Source organism: Dasypus novemcinctus, chromosome 19 (genome assembly GCF_030445035.2).
Source record: "Dasypus novemcinctus isolate mDasNov1 chromosome 19, mDasNov1.1.hap2, whole genome shotgun sequence".
NCBI classification, from domain to species: domain Eukaryota; kingdom Metazoa; phylum Chordata; class Mammalia; order Cingulata; family Dasypodidae; genus Dasypus; species Dasypus novemcinctus.
Window position 1 is genome coordinate 7,240,787 of NC_080691.1, and position 14,529 is coordinate 7,255,315.

At 46.1% G+C, this 14,529-nt stretch overlaps 1 protein-coding gene across 6 annotated transcripts in view; it reads right to left on the bottom strand.

The window, feature by feature from the left end:
• SFSWAP (splicing factor SWAP) overlaps nt 1–14,529 on the bottom strand; it is a 76,890-nt gene that overhangs the window by 52,545 nt on the left and 9,816 nt on the right. For all 6 annotated transcript variants that reach the window (XR_011646464.1, XM_071209735.1, XM_071209734.1 and 3 more), the window contains 3 exons: nt 9,982–10,207; nt 8,735–8,847; nt 7,592–7,727 (listed from right to left, as the gene is read on the bottom strand). Coding sequence is in view for 5 of the 6 variants with exons in the window: in XM_071209735.1 (XP_071065836.1) it covers nt 7,592–7,727; nt 8,735–8,847; nt 9,982–10,207 (475 nt within the window). In the remaining variant the exon portion in view is untranslated. The remainder of the gene's footprint in view (nt 1–7,591; nt 7,728–8,734; nt 8,848–9,981; nt 10,208–14,529) is intronic.

Genomic DNA, 14,529 nt, shown 5'->3' on the forward strand with positions numbered 1-14,529 from the left:
AAAAAAGGGAGACGAGCAACAAAACAAAACAAAACAAAACAAGGAAGAGTGCACAGCAAATGGACACAGAGAGCAGACAGCATGCAAAAAGCCACAAGAGAGGGATAAAAAACAAAACAAAACAAAACAAAACAAAAACACCTCTAGAGAATCTGGAGCCTTCCTGTCTCCCAGCCTCAGCTCCAAAGACAAACGCACCACCTGTTCTGGGCTCCACTCTGCCAGAGGACACTCACTGGTAGGAGACCACAAAGCGTCACCAGCACGAGGCACTGCCTGTGGACGGCATAGACTGAGCGTGGCCTGGGTCCTTCCAGGGCGACAAATGAACCCTGTTGTGGGACCAGATGTGTTCCTGAGCGCCCAGGCCTTCCTCGGGGCGTGGTCCAGCACCTGGTGGTCCGTCGGCATATCCCACCCCCTTTAGCCCTGAGCACTTGTGAATGCGTCCACCTGCGCTACAGCAGCTCCCGGGGAGGGGCTGGCTCCTCACCTCCAGCACAGGAGGGGTGCAAGGGGTGCTTGTGCCCGCCAGCCACAGGGGAGGCTGCCCTGGCTCTGCCTCTCTTCTGTGTGAACCCTGCTCCATCCAGTGCCGGGGGAATCAGGCTTTTTGCTGGAGACCCCGACACCTGCAAACCACGGAGGAGGTGGGGCTATTGCTGGTGGTGGGCACTGAGCCGTCCTGTGCTCCCCTCCGTGGGCAATACCCCTCCCCAGGTGGTCACAGGTGCTTTTCCTCTGACACTACCTCTCATTCCATGATGTACACTACCGTGCCACCACAACATCATGGAGCTTCCGCCTCGCATGTGAGCGCTACCCTTAACCTCCTAAGATGCCCACTTCAGGCTGATGAGCCCGCCCCTCGTGCCACAGGCAGATGGCAAGCAGGAGTGATGAACACTGCCTCGCTTTCTGCAGCTGCCATGGACGCAGAGACTCGGACACAGGTGAGGGGCGTAGGGTAAGGTGAGCCGTGTTCCCAGTCCTAGGAGAGCCTTCGCAGGCTGCTCATCACTAACTACCTTGCCCCAGACTCTTCTTACAGAGCCAGTGTTTCAAATGCCCTGGCTGGGACTGGGCTTCTTCCATTTGAGGATGTTTGCGGTACACCCTCTGACTTCTCCGCAACTGCCGGTGACTTTAGTGCTGAGGACTGTACTTCGACCTGAGGGCATGCACTCTTGTGCTTTCAGTGGTCAATTTCCCTGTCCTTTAGGATAAAGTAATTAGGTGCTGCAGTACAGTCTCAATTTTATTACTCAGCAGCTATCTGCCCTACACCTACCTGGTCATGGAGTCAGAGTCAGCCGCACCTGCCACACACTGGGCCTACCTGGCCCACCTTCCCAGACTCCATGTCCTTCCAGCTGTCATCAGTCAGGGAATCCCAAGGTCAAGGTTATACAAATGACAGCACGTATATCATCATTTACTTGATATTTTTAAGTAGACCCACTTAAAAATAAAGGAAAGGGGGGGAACTAAATAAAAAATCAATCTTTAAAAAAATTAATTAAGGAATATTAAATTCATGGGTTTGATTCACTAGTTATATTTTCTTCTAAATCACACTAAAATAAACCACCATTAAAAAAAATCCTCCCTGATATCACCTAAAATCCTCCTGCACAGCACGGGTGCTTGTTTAGCTCAGAGGCTCTCAAGGAATCTGGATCACACGTGACCGCAGAGGCCACATCGCTCCCCAGAAAGAGCCGCCACCCCACTGCTCCAAACCATTGTGTTCAAAATCCCAGGATGTTTATGAACCGTCAAAGCCATCTTTGTTCTTAAGAACATCCAACCTAGCTTTCAAATTTGTCATTGAGAAAGGTTTACGAAAGCAACAGCAGACGCCGCGCAGCAGGCCACACACACGCGCACACACACCCCTCAGGAGGCTCAGGAGGAAACCCAGGGCCCCGTGCACGGCAAGCAGGCGCCCAAGCACCGAGCTACAGCAGCTCCTCAATGAGAGCTGTTTTTTTATTTGATTTTGGGGATACTGGGGATAAAAGCCGGAACCTTTTATATGGGAAGCAGGTGCTCAACCACTTGAGCTACCTCTGCTTTCCCACACATATATTTTTGTATTTTTATATTGGATTATCCTTTCCAAAGGTGGTTGTAGACTTTTAAACTAAAAATTTCACCTTGATTTAAGTAATCAGTAGTTTTAGTAATTTTCAAGAAAGTGTTATACTTAATAACTTGGTATTTTCCCAAATGAAAAGCCCACAATTTGAAATATTAACCCACTTCTGAAAATTACTTAAGTGGATGGGAATAATGCTATTCATTCTTTGTATGAAACCAGTTGTTTAAGACACAGGAAGGTCATGCATATGCAGAGTACTGAAAATAATGCACTAAATAGAAAGGAATAATAGATTCTGCACAAAGACGCATGGGGAAGAGCATTTCTGTAAACACGCCTGGCAGATGAGGAAGAGGCAGGACAAGCCCGGCCTGGGAAGGCCCTCGGGCAGCGCAGCCGGCAGGGCGTGTGCACACTCACCACCTCCTGCGGCGCCTCAGGAGCACTCAGAATGAAAAGGGGTTCCAAACGTTTTCCTGTGGATTGGCTGAAGAGGTAATTTTGAAATAATCCACCTACTTCATACAGAATACTCACAAAGATTTACCTGGCACAGCCAATCATCATAGCCTTTTCCTTACTCAATATAGGGAGATACTTTTTTTTTTTTTAAGAAGGTACCAGAGATTGAACCCAGGACCTCGCACACGGGAAGAAGGTGCTCAACCACTGAGCTACATCTGCTCCCAAGCCACATACCTTTATTTTTTGAATTACTGGGGACTAGGGATTGCAGGACCTCATATGTGGGAAGCCAGCACTCAACCACTGAGCCACACTGGCTCCTGAGTTGTTTTTTTCCCCCATTTGTTTTGCTTGTTGCTGTTTTTTAGTAGGCACCAGGAACTGAACTGAACCAGGCCCTCCCATGTGGGAAGCAGGTGCTCAAATGCTTGAGCCACATCTGCTCCCCCAATATAAATATTTTTTGAGGTACAAGGGCCTTGTATATGGGAAGCCAGAGCTCAGTCACTGAGCCACATAGGCTCCCCAGAGTTGGTCTTTTTGTTTGCCTTTTTTTTTTTTAGGAGGCACCAGGAACCAAACCAGGATGCCCATGTGGGAAGCGGGCGCTCAACTGCTTGAGACACATCTGCTCACCCGATATACTTTGAACACCACAAGAAAAGGAAACCCAGTTAGAACACGTATGAACTTGGGTCTTAATACAAAACGGATCCCGTACATCGTCTGGTCCTTACAGTCACAGAATGTCCAACATTATAATTGTTTTATTAACTGTTTTACTTTGTTTCTTGACTAGAAAAACAATATCTTCGTAAGAAATTTGGAAAATAAAAGTACACAGAGGAGAAAATCAATTATAATGCTTTCTGAGGACACTCTGGGCCTAGTAAAATATTTTTTTTGCAATTCTCTCCAATATATCTCTTTTCCAACATAGTTAAGATCTCACTGAGTTAATAATTCTGTGACCTAGTCAATATTATACAGATGAACGCTAAAACACACTTTTCTCTCAAGCACTAGCAAAGAGGAACTAAAAATGAAACTCCCTTTGGGTTTTCCTCTTCGTGAACTACACAGGTGACTAAGGGCTTTGTTGACAACACACACAAGCATCAAGACCTGCAGGAGGCCCGGGTGTGAGCTAGTCAAGTCCTCAGTCGTCTCCGCCAGGAGCCAAGGACCCCCCAAAGCCGAACTGGGGTCCTGGACTACTTCACCTCAAAGCACAAACATGAAGACAAGGCAAGCAGCAACCTGTGCATGTGGAATTCTGAAAATTTTCACAGAGCTATGAAGACAGGGAGAGCAAGGTATTACGAAAATAGCAGATGAAGATGGCAGGACAAGAGGCATGGCTATTTGTCAGGCACCCCTGAAGAAGGCCATAGATGTGACAGAAAAGAGCGTGGGGACAGGCACTGCAGGGGAACAGCTACTGCCCTGGGCTGCACTTGTTTCTGCAGAGCAGAGTCCCACCAGGGGCCCTGCCACGCTCCCGGGATGCACACCTCACAGCAGTAGCTGCTGCCATGCCCACCACCTCCTCCCACAGGGACCTCAGACTCCCTGAACCTCAATGTGGTGCCGACACTGCTTTCTTCTGCCTTCTATTTTGACTTGTGCCCAGTTCTAGCCCATGGCTGTTCTGTGGAACTGGGATGGGCCTGTCCAACCCCAGGCAGGCTGCCCCTCTTGCCCTCTGACTGCCCTGGACAAGTGGTCCTGGTGGTGAGCCTGGGACTGGCGGTCCCGAAGGAGCTCAGTGGGCTGGGCCCGGCACTGAGGCCTTCACAAGTACTTGTGTCATCCTCACAACAACCCAGCAAGTGGTGTGTCCGTCTCGCTTCACGGTGAGCCTGTGATGACTGGAGGGCAAGGGGGCAAGCTGTGCCCCAGGCTGCTTGGAGCCGTGGCGCCTGCCCACGTGCAGTCACCCAGCCAGCTTCCAAGGCACAGCAGGTCCAGAGCCCAGTTCCCTGCGAGCCCATTCCCCAAGCGATTATTCCCTCTTCCTGAATCTACTTCTCCCTTCCCCCTGCTTTGTTCCTGATAGCAGTTGAAACTTAAGTCTCTCCCCCATCTTAAAAAACAAACAGAAGGCCTCCCTGCAATCACCAGTAACCCCCCAGAAACATGCTGAGCACCAGGACTGCCAAGCCGGGGCCAGGAACGGGGCAGCGAGACCCCTGCTCTTGAGGTTCACGTGACCATGGGTGGGATGTTCAACAAGTACCCAAAACCAACCCACCCAGATAGGGGCGAGAGCGTAGGAAGGCCCGGGAGGGCCAGCGGAGGCTGGAGCACAAATGGGCTCACGGGGCAAAGCTCCAGGTCCAGGCAGCAGCAGCGCAGCTGGGAATGAGGGGTATGGGGGGAGGGGGCCACAGGACTACAGGGAGATGGGGGGCCCCTGGCAGGTGTCCAGCAGGCATAGCTACGTCCTCACAGGACCTTCCTCCCCGATGGGCTGTGCCTCTGCCCCTGTTACAGCCGAGCCCCTGGAGAGGTGGCGGTGCTCAGGCCTCCTGACCCTCATGGCTGAAACCTCCTTGCCAGCCTGCCAACCGAACAAAACTGCTCTCCCTTTGGGCCGCACACTGTGTGCTGCCCCCAGCCCGCCAGGGCCTCCATGGCCACCTGCCTTGTCTCCTACTGCACACTTAGGGATGCTCCTGCCCTGTAAGTCCTCCTCTTCAGGCAGAGGCTGGGCAGGGGACCTGGGGGGGGGGGGGTCATGAGCAGCGCCTGCTGTGTGTGGTGGTCTGCAGAGTACTTAAAATGTGAATTCACTGCTGAAACTTATAAAGTGAACTATTTCCCATAAACACTCTTTATTTGCTGCTTCTCTGGCAAGGCTGTAACCAGCACCGACTCAGTCACTGGGTTCTGGCAGTGCTGGCTCCGTCTCTGCTGGGCTGGAAAGATTAGACGGGAAGGCGAGCCCTGAGCTGCAGGAGTGAGAGCCTGACAATCAGACACGCTCACCCTTTCCAACTCCAGATGCCCAAACGAATTGTCCCTACGAGTGTCCATCACTCTCTCACGGTTTAAAAAAAAGAACAAGAAGCAATAAAAGATGAATTTCCAAACTATTTTCTTGAGGGAGGAAGTCACTAAGGAGACCCCATCAAAGACAATGCTGCAGGACCCTGCCTGTTGGAAGAGACAGCCTGTGGGGCCACACCGCTTCCACGAGGGCACTGTGTGCAGTGTTCTGAACCGTGGCCTCAGCGCCTGTGGCAATGGCCTCTGTGGCGTGGGAAGAATGCCAAGGCTCCTTGGACCCCACCTTTGTCAGTCACGCCTGTGGACAGCATCGACAGAAAGGGGGCTCCCAAGAGTCCCCACTGCTGACCTTCTACTCGTCCATCTCCTGGATCTGCCTGGAAACCTGCTCCCTGTGGCTCCCTCCTCTCTCCTGCTCTGCCCACCTCCCTGTGCATCCCCTGCAGGGACCTGTGCCTTCGCCCTCCCGTTACTGACCTCTCAATTTAACTGCATGCCACCAGTGCTACGCAGAGCCACCATTCCAGGCAGTGGTCACACCCTACCCCACGCCGTTTCTTTTCCTAATGGCATTAGGAACCCATGGTATCACTTGGGAACTGTATTTAACTTATGCAGATTCTACCGCAGGCTCTGAAAAGGGGAAGCAAGAAAGGTGGAGGGGACTCTGTGAACCTGCGTCTGGACTGCACACGAGGCGGGTGCGAGACCCCTGGTTTCCCCAGTCCCAGATCTCGCCTGATGTTTAGGCGCACATCGTGCTGCTGGGGTGGAACGCACTTCTTAAAGGCGTGCCGCGGGTACAGTTTTGCATGCGTCTGGGCCACGTGTGCCAAGCTTTGTGCGTTTAGGACGCTTACATCACGTCCTGATGGCAGGTCTGGACTGCGTAACACAAGGTCTGCTCTTGATCAGAACACTCAGAGAAATGTGATCTGATCATTTAAAGAAATACTGAAACTCTTAAGCTTAATAGGTTTTTTGAGTACCCACAGAATGTTCACTCAAGTGAGAGATTTTTAAAGTCTAAAAATATTAATTTAGCTCATCAAAATTATATATTAGCCATAGTGGGTGCAGTTCTAAAAGAGAAGTGCAAAAGAACACAGCTATCCCTTTAACCACCAAGTCTGATCCCAAGCAAAGAGCTGCTTATGTCTTAAGGCAGAATTTATCTCAGGCTGAATTTTCAATTTCTAAATGAAAGAGACAATAATGGATTCATTATATCAGATTTCCATGTGAAGTAGGCTGACAGATGAATTCCAGGGACTTTTGCAAAAGGTGATTCTCTCATTAAATATTTAAACACTGAATAAAATAATTAAAAAGAGCTGATAATGAGACCAAGGCAAAAGACTTTCAAATAATTCCTTGAACAGAACTTCAATTTAATCTTCAATTAAAATCTTTAAAGCAATTAAAAAAAGAATAGCAGTCCCTGAGGATAAATATGACCTATAACTCTGCAAGGAATCTGGCATGTATATTGCTGTATGTCTCTTAAGAAAGCCACCACAGGAGCTAGCACTGTATGTCAACCCAAGGGTCATTCTCTCCTTCTTCCTTCTGAACAGAATTTTGTTTAGGGTAGCACTGTACCCAACTGAAAACCCACGTCACATGGGAAGACCATGAGGCAACATTCTGGCCAATGAGATTCGGAGGCAGTCACTGGGTGTATCTCCCGGGCAGTATGCTAAGAGGGGCAGTCAGAGAGTGCCTGCTGCTCCCTCTGCTCCTTCTAATCCTCCCTCCTGATGCAGAGGTGATGTTGGAGATGGGGCATCCATTTTGCGACCATCAGGTAACAAGCAGAAGGATGAAAGCGACATGCTAAGGACAGCTAATCAATACGACAAAAGCACTAATCGGGACTGCACACCTCTGCACTTCTTTTTACACAAGGAGAAGAAAATCCTTGTTTGATTAAACCACTGTACTTGGGTCAGTTACGTGCAGCTGAATGCTCAGAACCAACACAGCCACACACTCAGGTCAGGGACTTACAGTCCGCAGTGTATTCCACCTGGGACGTCTGCGCAGCCGTGCCCTCTGCTGTCTGTGGGGTAGGCGTGGAACTGTCGGCCTGGGCTTTACGGACAAGTGCTGCAAGAGGGTGATCAGGATCCACCACTTTCAAAGGCTAGAGACAGACACAACACACAGTTTTATCATTTTCTCTCTATTGTGAACCATGCGAAACTCTTCTGTTGCAAAAGACTCAACCCAACTTTAAATTACAGTATGAATATTTTTTTCTCTCTGACTTTATCCTTAAATGCTTTCTGAATACTGACATCTTATGATTTGCTTCGGTAAGTCCTCAAAACACACGCATACATGTACAGATCCTGGACTAACTGTTGGTAAGTACTTTAGCTGGTCATCAGTTCCAGAAAAACTCAATGAACGAAAGGCTTCAATCAATACTCACTAAAGAAAGGGAGCAGGGGCGACAAGACCAGACACTTACTGATAACAAGTATTTGTGTCCAAACTCACTCAAAGCTTGAAACGCTGTCCTTATTTAGAGGAATTTCTGACTTTTAACCACCAACAGTTTCTGAAGTCAGAGCAATTAGGAAGCATTCCCTCAAGGGATCAACCATGCTGCATGACTGCAGACCGAAGTGTTCAAGACTGAGGGACTCCGGTTTTTTATATCACAAACGACAGACTCAGTGGTATAAAGCCACCACACAAAAATCCTGGCTGAGCCCTTTCTAATAAGGTTTAGGGGAAGATCAGAGGTAAGAATGTTTAATTTAAAACTACCTATGAAGGTAACAGAGGAGAACTTCGAGAAGCACATATTCTGAATATCTATAAGATCCAATCCTACTATAATGGAATCTGCACGACAAAACAGTTCCCAAGTCTTAACCAACTGCCTACTTATTCTAAATATCCCTAGTACTTAAATTATAAGAAAATGAAAATTATTTGGTCTATACGGGATCTATAAGAACTAAAGGAAGCAAATTCTTTGCCATCAAATTAAGAATAAAACAATTCACAGTAAATTTCAACATGATAAAATAAGATACTGCTAAAATATACAAGAAATGGCAAACTTAGTATTTTCAAAAATTAAATCACCATAAGTTTTGTCATGGCATGAAAAAGAGAGTTAAATATCAAGATAAAAACCTTCATAAGCTCTTCGAGGCGACTGCACTTTTTGGATGCAAAGAGGGACGGATGCAGATAGTTGCCATCCTCCTCGTCGTCATCGTCATCGTTGTCAGAGCTAACGCCCGGTTCTGGAATCAAAATTACATTTCAAGCTTTTCGGGTATGGTGATAAAAAAGGCACAGAATAAATCATGTAAACACTCAGAAGCAAACAAAGGCAGCACCATGTCCAGTCATCTCCTGGTCAGCTGTCCGGGGAACACGTCTGGAGGTTACTCTGGGGGACACGGCCGCCCAGGCTGTTGAAGAAAGCCAGCCAGGAAGGAGGAGGCCTGGCACCCGGCGGCTTCCTGCAGCGTTAACTAGGCCAGAGGCATCACACGCTACTCTGACAACCTCATCTGGTTTAATTTTTCAGAAAAAAAACAACGTATCTTATTCTTTATGTAAGGCAAAACAGCAGCAAAAGAAATTAAAAAACAAAAACAAAACAGCAACAAACAACTTGAAGATGAGATCTGCAGTAAGACTCATACAATTCTGACTCTACAAAATATCTTAGCTGAAAAAAGCAAATCCAACAAAAGACTACATATGTAGACTGTTGTCTCTGAATGTTCTTTAAAATAAAGCTAAATGGCCTTTGTGGTAAGAATTCCAAACACAGACATTATTACAGAAACAACTATTAAGATAGACAATCAGGTAAAGAGCCCTTCTCCTCCCAGCATGGTGGGGCGTGTGTCCTGGCAGGGCCACCCCGGGAGGCACGAGAGCCAGTTTTCTCTCTGGAATATGTTGAGGAGCCAAATAAGAGGAAAAGTGTGCAGCCTAGGCAATTATGTTCCGATGGCATCGTTATTTAATTGTATTTTATTTGTCTGTAAAAATGTTAACTATAAGTTTAATATATTTTTAAAAACTGTTAAAAAAAAGCTTTGTGCTGTTCTTTGGGTGCGCTATCTGGTTTACATATCATGCCTTACTGGCAGGATTTCATAAACAACCTAAAAATACTGAAGTCTAGATCATGAACTTAATGTTTTTAAGAATGAATATCAGAGGTAGTTTTGGGCCACAAGACCACCGTGCTCCATTGCTAGAGCAACCAATGAACTCTTTTTGTCTCTTCGAAAAAAAAGAGAATGAACATCTTTATACTTCTTCCAGAGCTACAGCTGTCCCCCCACCATTTCCCGACCCCACAATATGCCCCCAATACAGGCTAGAGTCTAAAATGGGACAGAAACAGTTTGACATACTTTTCTTCTCTTCGTTTTTGTTTTCTGCCAGTACTGTATACCTTCCTTCCTTCATAGCTTTCTGGATAAGTTTATAGTAGGGGTTGAGGTAGTGATCAAAACGCAGGAAGTCAAATTGAGAGTTTCGGGCCTGCTTGGCTTTCAGCATTATTTCAAACTGTGCTCCCTGTTTGCACACGAAATTGGCTGTCCGCTCGATGATCGCATGCATTTTTGCTGTTGGTGGCTATAAGAAAACACACATTTCTGTTATCAATTTAATCAAAACAAAGAAATTACCATGTTTCCACCATCATTTACAAGAAATACGAAAGACATTTCACTTTTTATAGACTCTCGAGAGCTGAGAGGACCATATGCCACTGGCTGTCTGAGCCCCTTGGCACTGCCCTGGCCACATGGTGCTCACTCTATTTGAGTTCTGCTGGAATTCTGAGGGGGGGTGTGAAAGTCCCTACCAAGGCTGCCCATACTACCTTATACAGATCCAAAGGGAGGCAAGCCTTTTTTGGTCCTCTGCACCAAATCAATATATTTCATATATAGTACAGCAGGTTGGTAACCTAGGTCCTATGATGGGCTTCAGCAGATTTATGAATCTGCTTAAGTTAAAAGCAAATTTTGTATATGGACATGCATATTTTCTAGGAGAAAGCACGTTTTTGTAGGTTTCTCAAGGTATCTAAGAACCACTCCTCTCATTTTCTTAGCTGGGATTAGTTCTTATAGGCTGGAGGCTTTCTCTAACAAAAAAGCCCTTCCAACCAACCCAAGGGGCCACTCACTCACGTTAGGTCTTCTCTGCAACTACAGTTGACTAAGTTTACATGCATCATTCCCATCCCCTGCAACTGGAGCAGAGAGGGCCAGCTAAGACCAGCCTCACATACGTGAGAGCTACCTTGTTGTCTCACATCGAACCCACCTGGGGAGTCAACGCCCTGCCTCGTCACTCCAAGTCCCTTCCTTCACTGGTCCCAACCACCCCCTCTGGTGCTGAGGAGAGCAAGAGCCGAGAGCCAGGCATCTAAAAAACCTTTCACACCCATGACAAGAAAAACACTAGCAAATTACATGCAAATAAAACTGGAAATTATTCTCATTAAAAAGGGGTGGTTAAGAATTCACAATGCTGTGGCAATTTCAGAGCCTCATCCTGCATGAAATAGAAATGGTTTAAATTTCAAAGTTAATCCCTCCCGCCTCCCTGCCTTCACACTCGAGAAAAGTAAGTGCCTATAATGAATGTTATATGCAATTCTCAAAATAAGATACCAGGTTAAAGGCCCACCATACTTGTTCTATACAGTAACAAAAAAAGTATAGCTCCTGATGCAGATTTTCACTGAGTTTGAATAAAACATTGTGTTGAAACAGTATAATCCACACATGTCAGTTATTAATGATCACATCAGAATAATGATCCTGAAAGAAAAACATTTCTCCCCAGTATGGGTTCTCTCTACTGCCCAAGCCAACTTGTTGATCTAAAATGCCTTAAAAGAAACCCATTTATTATTTAATATTACACCTACAGTGGTCAAAAGCAATCTGCAGATAATTCTGCAAAGCAACAATGCCTAAAGAAAAGCAATGCATAGTTCAAGGTCTGCTAAGAGTAAACAGAAATGAAATAAACATATCTGGTTTGGAAAAAGCCATTCTTTGCTCACTTTATTATATAAGTCTAAGATAAATCCTTTTCTATTAAAGAATATCATAATTATTCCTAACATAAAATGACATTTATAAAGTAAACATAAATGTAAACATAAACATGATACGTCATAAGGATTGACTGACAAGGAGAATTGTTTCCCCCGTATAAAGTCAATGGGGCAGCCTCTTGTTTAAGAAAGCAGACTGAATCCAAGAAGTTTTCCTTCTAAATCCCATTAAAACAAATTAAAAAAACCTCTGGGATAGATACTGGAAAATGGAAGAATAACACTTGCAGGTCAGACTATTACACTAATGTAAATCCTAACGCATGGTTCTCCAAGAGCTTTGGAAGTGCTCAAGCTCTGAATCAGCAGAGGGGACACAAGGTCGTGGCAGGGGTGAAGAGCCAGGGGCCCCAGGGCAGCTGGGCCATGCAGGAACACAGCCAGAGGGCACAGCCGTAAAGCAGCCAAGAGCAACCTCAGGGCTGGGGAGAGAAGTGTGCCCGTGCTGGAGGCGACTCCGGGTGACATGACAAACAGAACCTCAGCAAAGTCCTGGCCCGTGCCGGCTAACACCTTCCATGCTCACCTCTCGGGGTGGAGGGAGAATACACACACGGGCAGCCCTGCCCTCAGTCACTCGTCCCTCACCGTCTGTCCTCAGCACTCCATTTCAGGTGACCGCCACAGGCAGTGGGGAACCTGCCCCACTAGGCTAATGGAGCATGGCATCGTGACTTATCAGTGTTAACAGGCAGCTGGAAACCAGCACATACCTGGGGGCAGGCGCCACCTTTCAGGAGAATGCCCGGGCTAAACACAGAGCAGGTGACTGGCGACAGGCAGGCAGAGCAGCCAGAGCCTAACTGGCTTCCTGAGAGATCCAAGAGATGCATGTTCATGAAACGAGAGGGCGAGTTCCTCTTACAAAGGGAACACCTCGGAAAACAAGGATGCTACTGGATATTAAAATAAAAGCCAACGGAAGGGCTGAAAAGCAGGATGGACACAAATGGAAAAGAAACTGGTGATCTAGAACACCAAATCACACAAGTATGCAAGTCTCCAAAAAACAGAACAAAAAGAGCAACAGATAGTAATGAGAAAAGCTTAAAAAAAAAAAAAAAAAGAAAAATGACCACCAGGAGAGGTAAGTTTATGGTAATTCTGAAAAAAATGGAAAACAGAGGACAATTTCTTTGAAAAACACTTGAAACCTCATCAAAAAGGCCAAGTAAACGATAATAAAGGAGTAATAAAGGAGACATAGTCTTAGACACAGCTAAGTGGCATTTTTGAACAGCAAAAATAAGCCACATAAAAGAAACAAGCACCAGACAAGGCAGCAGATGTTGCGCCCCTAACACCAACGATGAGAGACTACTGGGCAACCATCACTAAGTTCCATGGGGAAAGAATTTTGCAACCAGAATTTTATAACTGGGGAAACTATTTTTCAGGGATGAAGGCAAAATAAAGAGGCAAAATAAACAGTGGTAAGAAAAGAAAACACAGGAAGTTAGGGCTATTTATTAGTCAACCAAAGGGGTACTAATGTAAGATACCAGAAATGGGCTGGTTTTTATAAAGGGTATTTATTTGGGGTAGGAGCTTACAGATAGCAGGCCATAAAGCATAAATTCCTTCCCTCACCCAAGTCTATTCCCACGTGTTGGAGCAAGATGGCTGCTGACGTCTGGCAGGGGTCAGGCTTCCTGGGCTCCTCCCTTCCAGGGTCTTCCTTCTCTCTGGGTTCAGGGTTCCTCACTTCCCAGGGCTCCAGCTTCAGCATCAAACTCCAACATCAAAAACCCCTAACTCTGTCCTTTGCCATGCCCTTTGGTAGGGGGAGACTCAATGCCCTACTGGCATAAGAGGTTTACATAATTAATTAATCAAGTAAACCTATGACTCCAATATAATCTAATACGCCCAGAGGACATTATCAGTTTACAAACATAATCCAATATTACTTTCTGGAATTCATCAATAGTATCAAACTGCTGCAGGCTAGAACTAAACACATGTACAAAATAAGACTGAAAACTCCAGTGCAATTGTTTAGAAAGGAGTCATAAAACAGAAAAAGCACACGTGAAAAATAAAGCAGTATCAAAGAGTTAGGATTCCACTCATTTCAATAAACTTCAATCAGATTGGTGGGAGCAGGACAGGAAAACCAAAGCTTGTTGTGGTGGGAGGTCAGAGACTATGATTAATTCCCAATGTTACTGGAAAAATCAATAAGTTCAATGAGTCACCATTATTTTATAGTAATTATTGGCTCAGTTCAACCCCATTTCCCTATTTTGGGAAGTTTTTAAATTTTACTTTTTACTTGGAATTTTAACAAGCATTGGCTCTGGGCAGCACTGGTGATGTGGCAGCGAGCTGAAGCTGCTGTAACTGTAAAACGAGGTGTCCGGTTTTCTATTGTACTTTTTCAAGTGGAAAAGTTAACTAAGTGGTTGACACACAGAAAGTGGTGGAGAAATTGTGTAAACACCATTATTCTGCTAAAACCTTTACTCTGAACTCGATCACTTTGAGATCTTTTACCAGAATGGCACCAGCAGCCTTCGGCCTCAGCTGTGTTATGCGTAAACACTCATAACTGTGCACTTTGCCATCCCTGAGGACCATAACATGTTCACTTAAAAATTCTTAAAATGGCTGGCTTCTTGTTTGCAAGCCAACTTGCTGACACGGTAGCAACTAAAGATTCCAGTACACGAGCAAAGGAGAGTCTCCACCTGCTCGCCTGTGCTGGAAATAAAAGCATCTTCAGTGAATCGAGCAAACTCGGCAACCAGCTGATTACCCTCAGGACTCAGCAATACAATGTCTTTGTAAACATTTGCCACAGAAATTTAGCTGACATCTC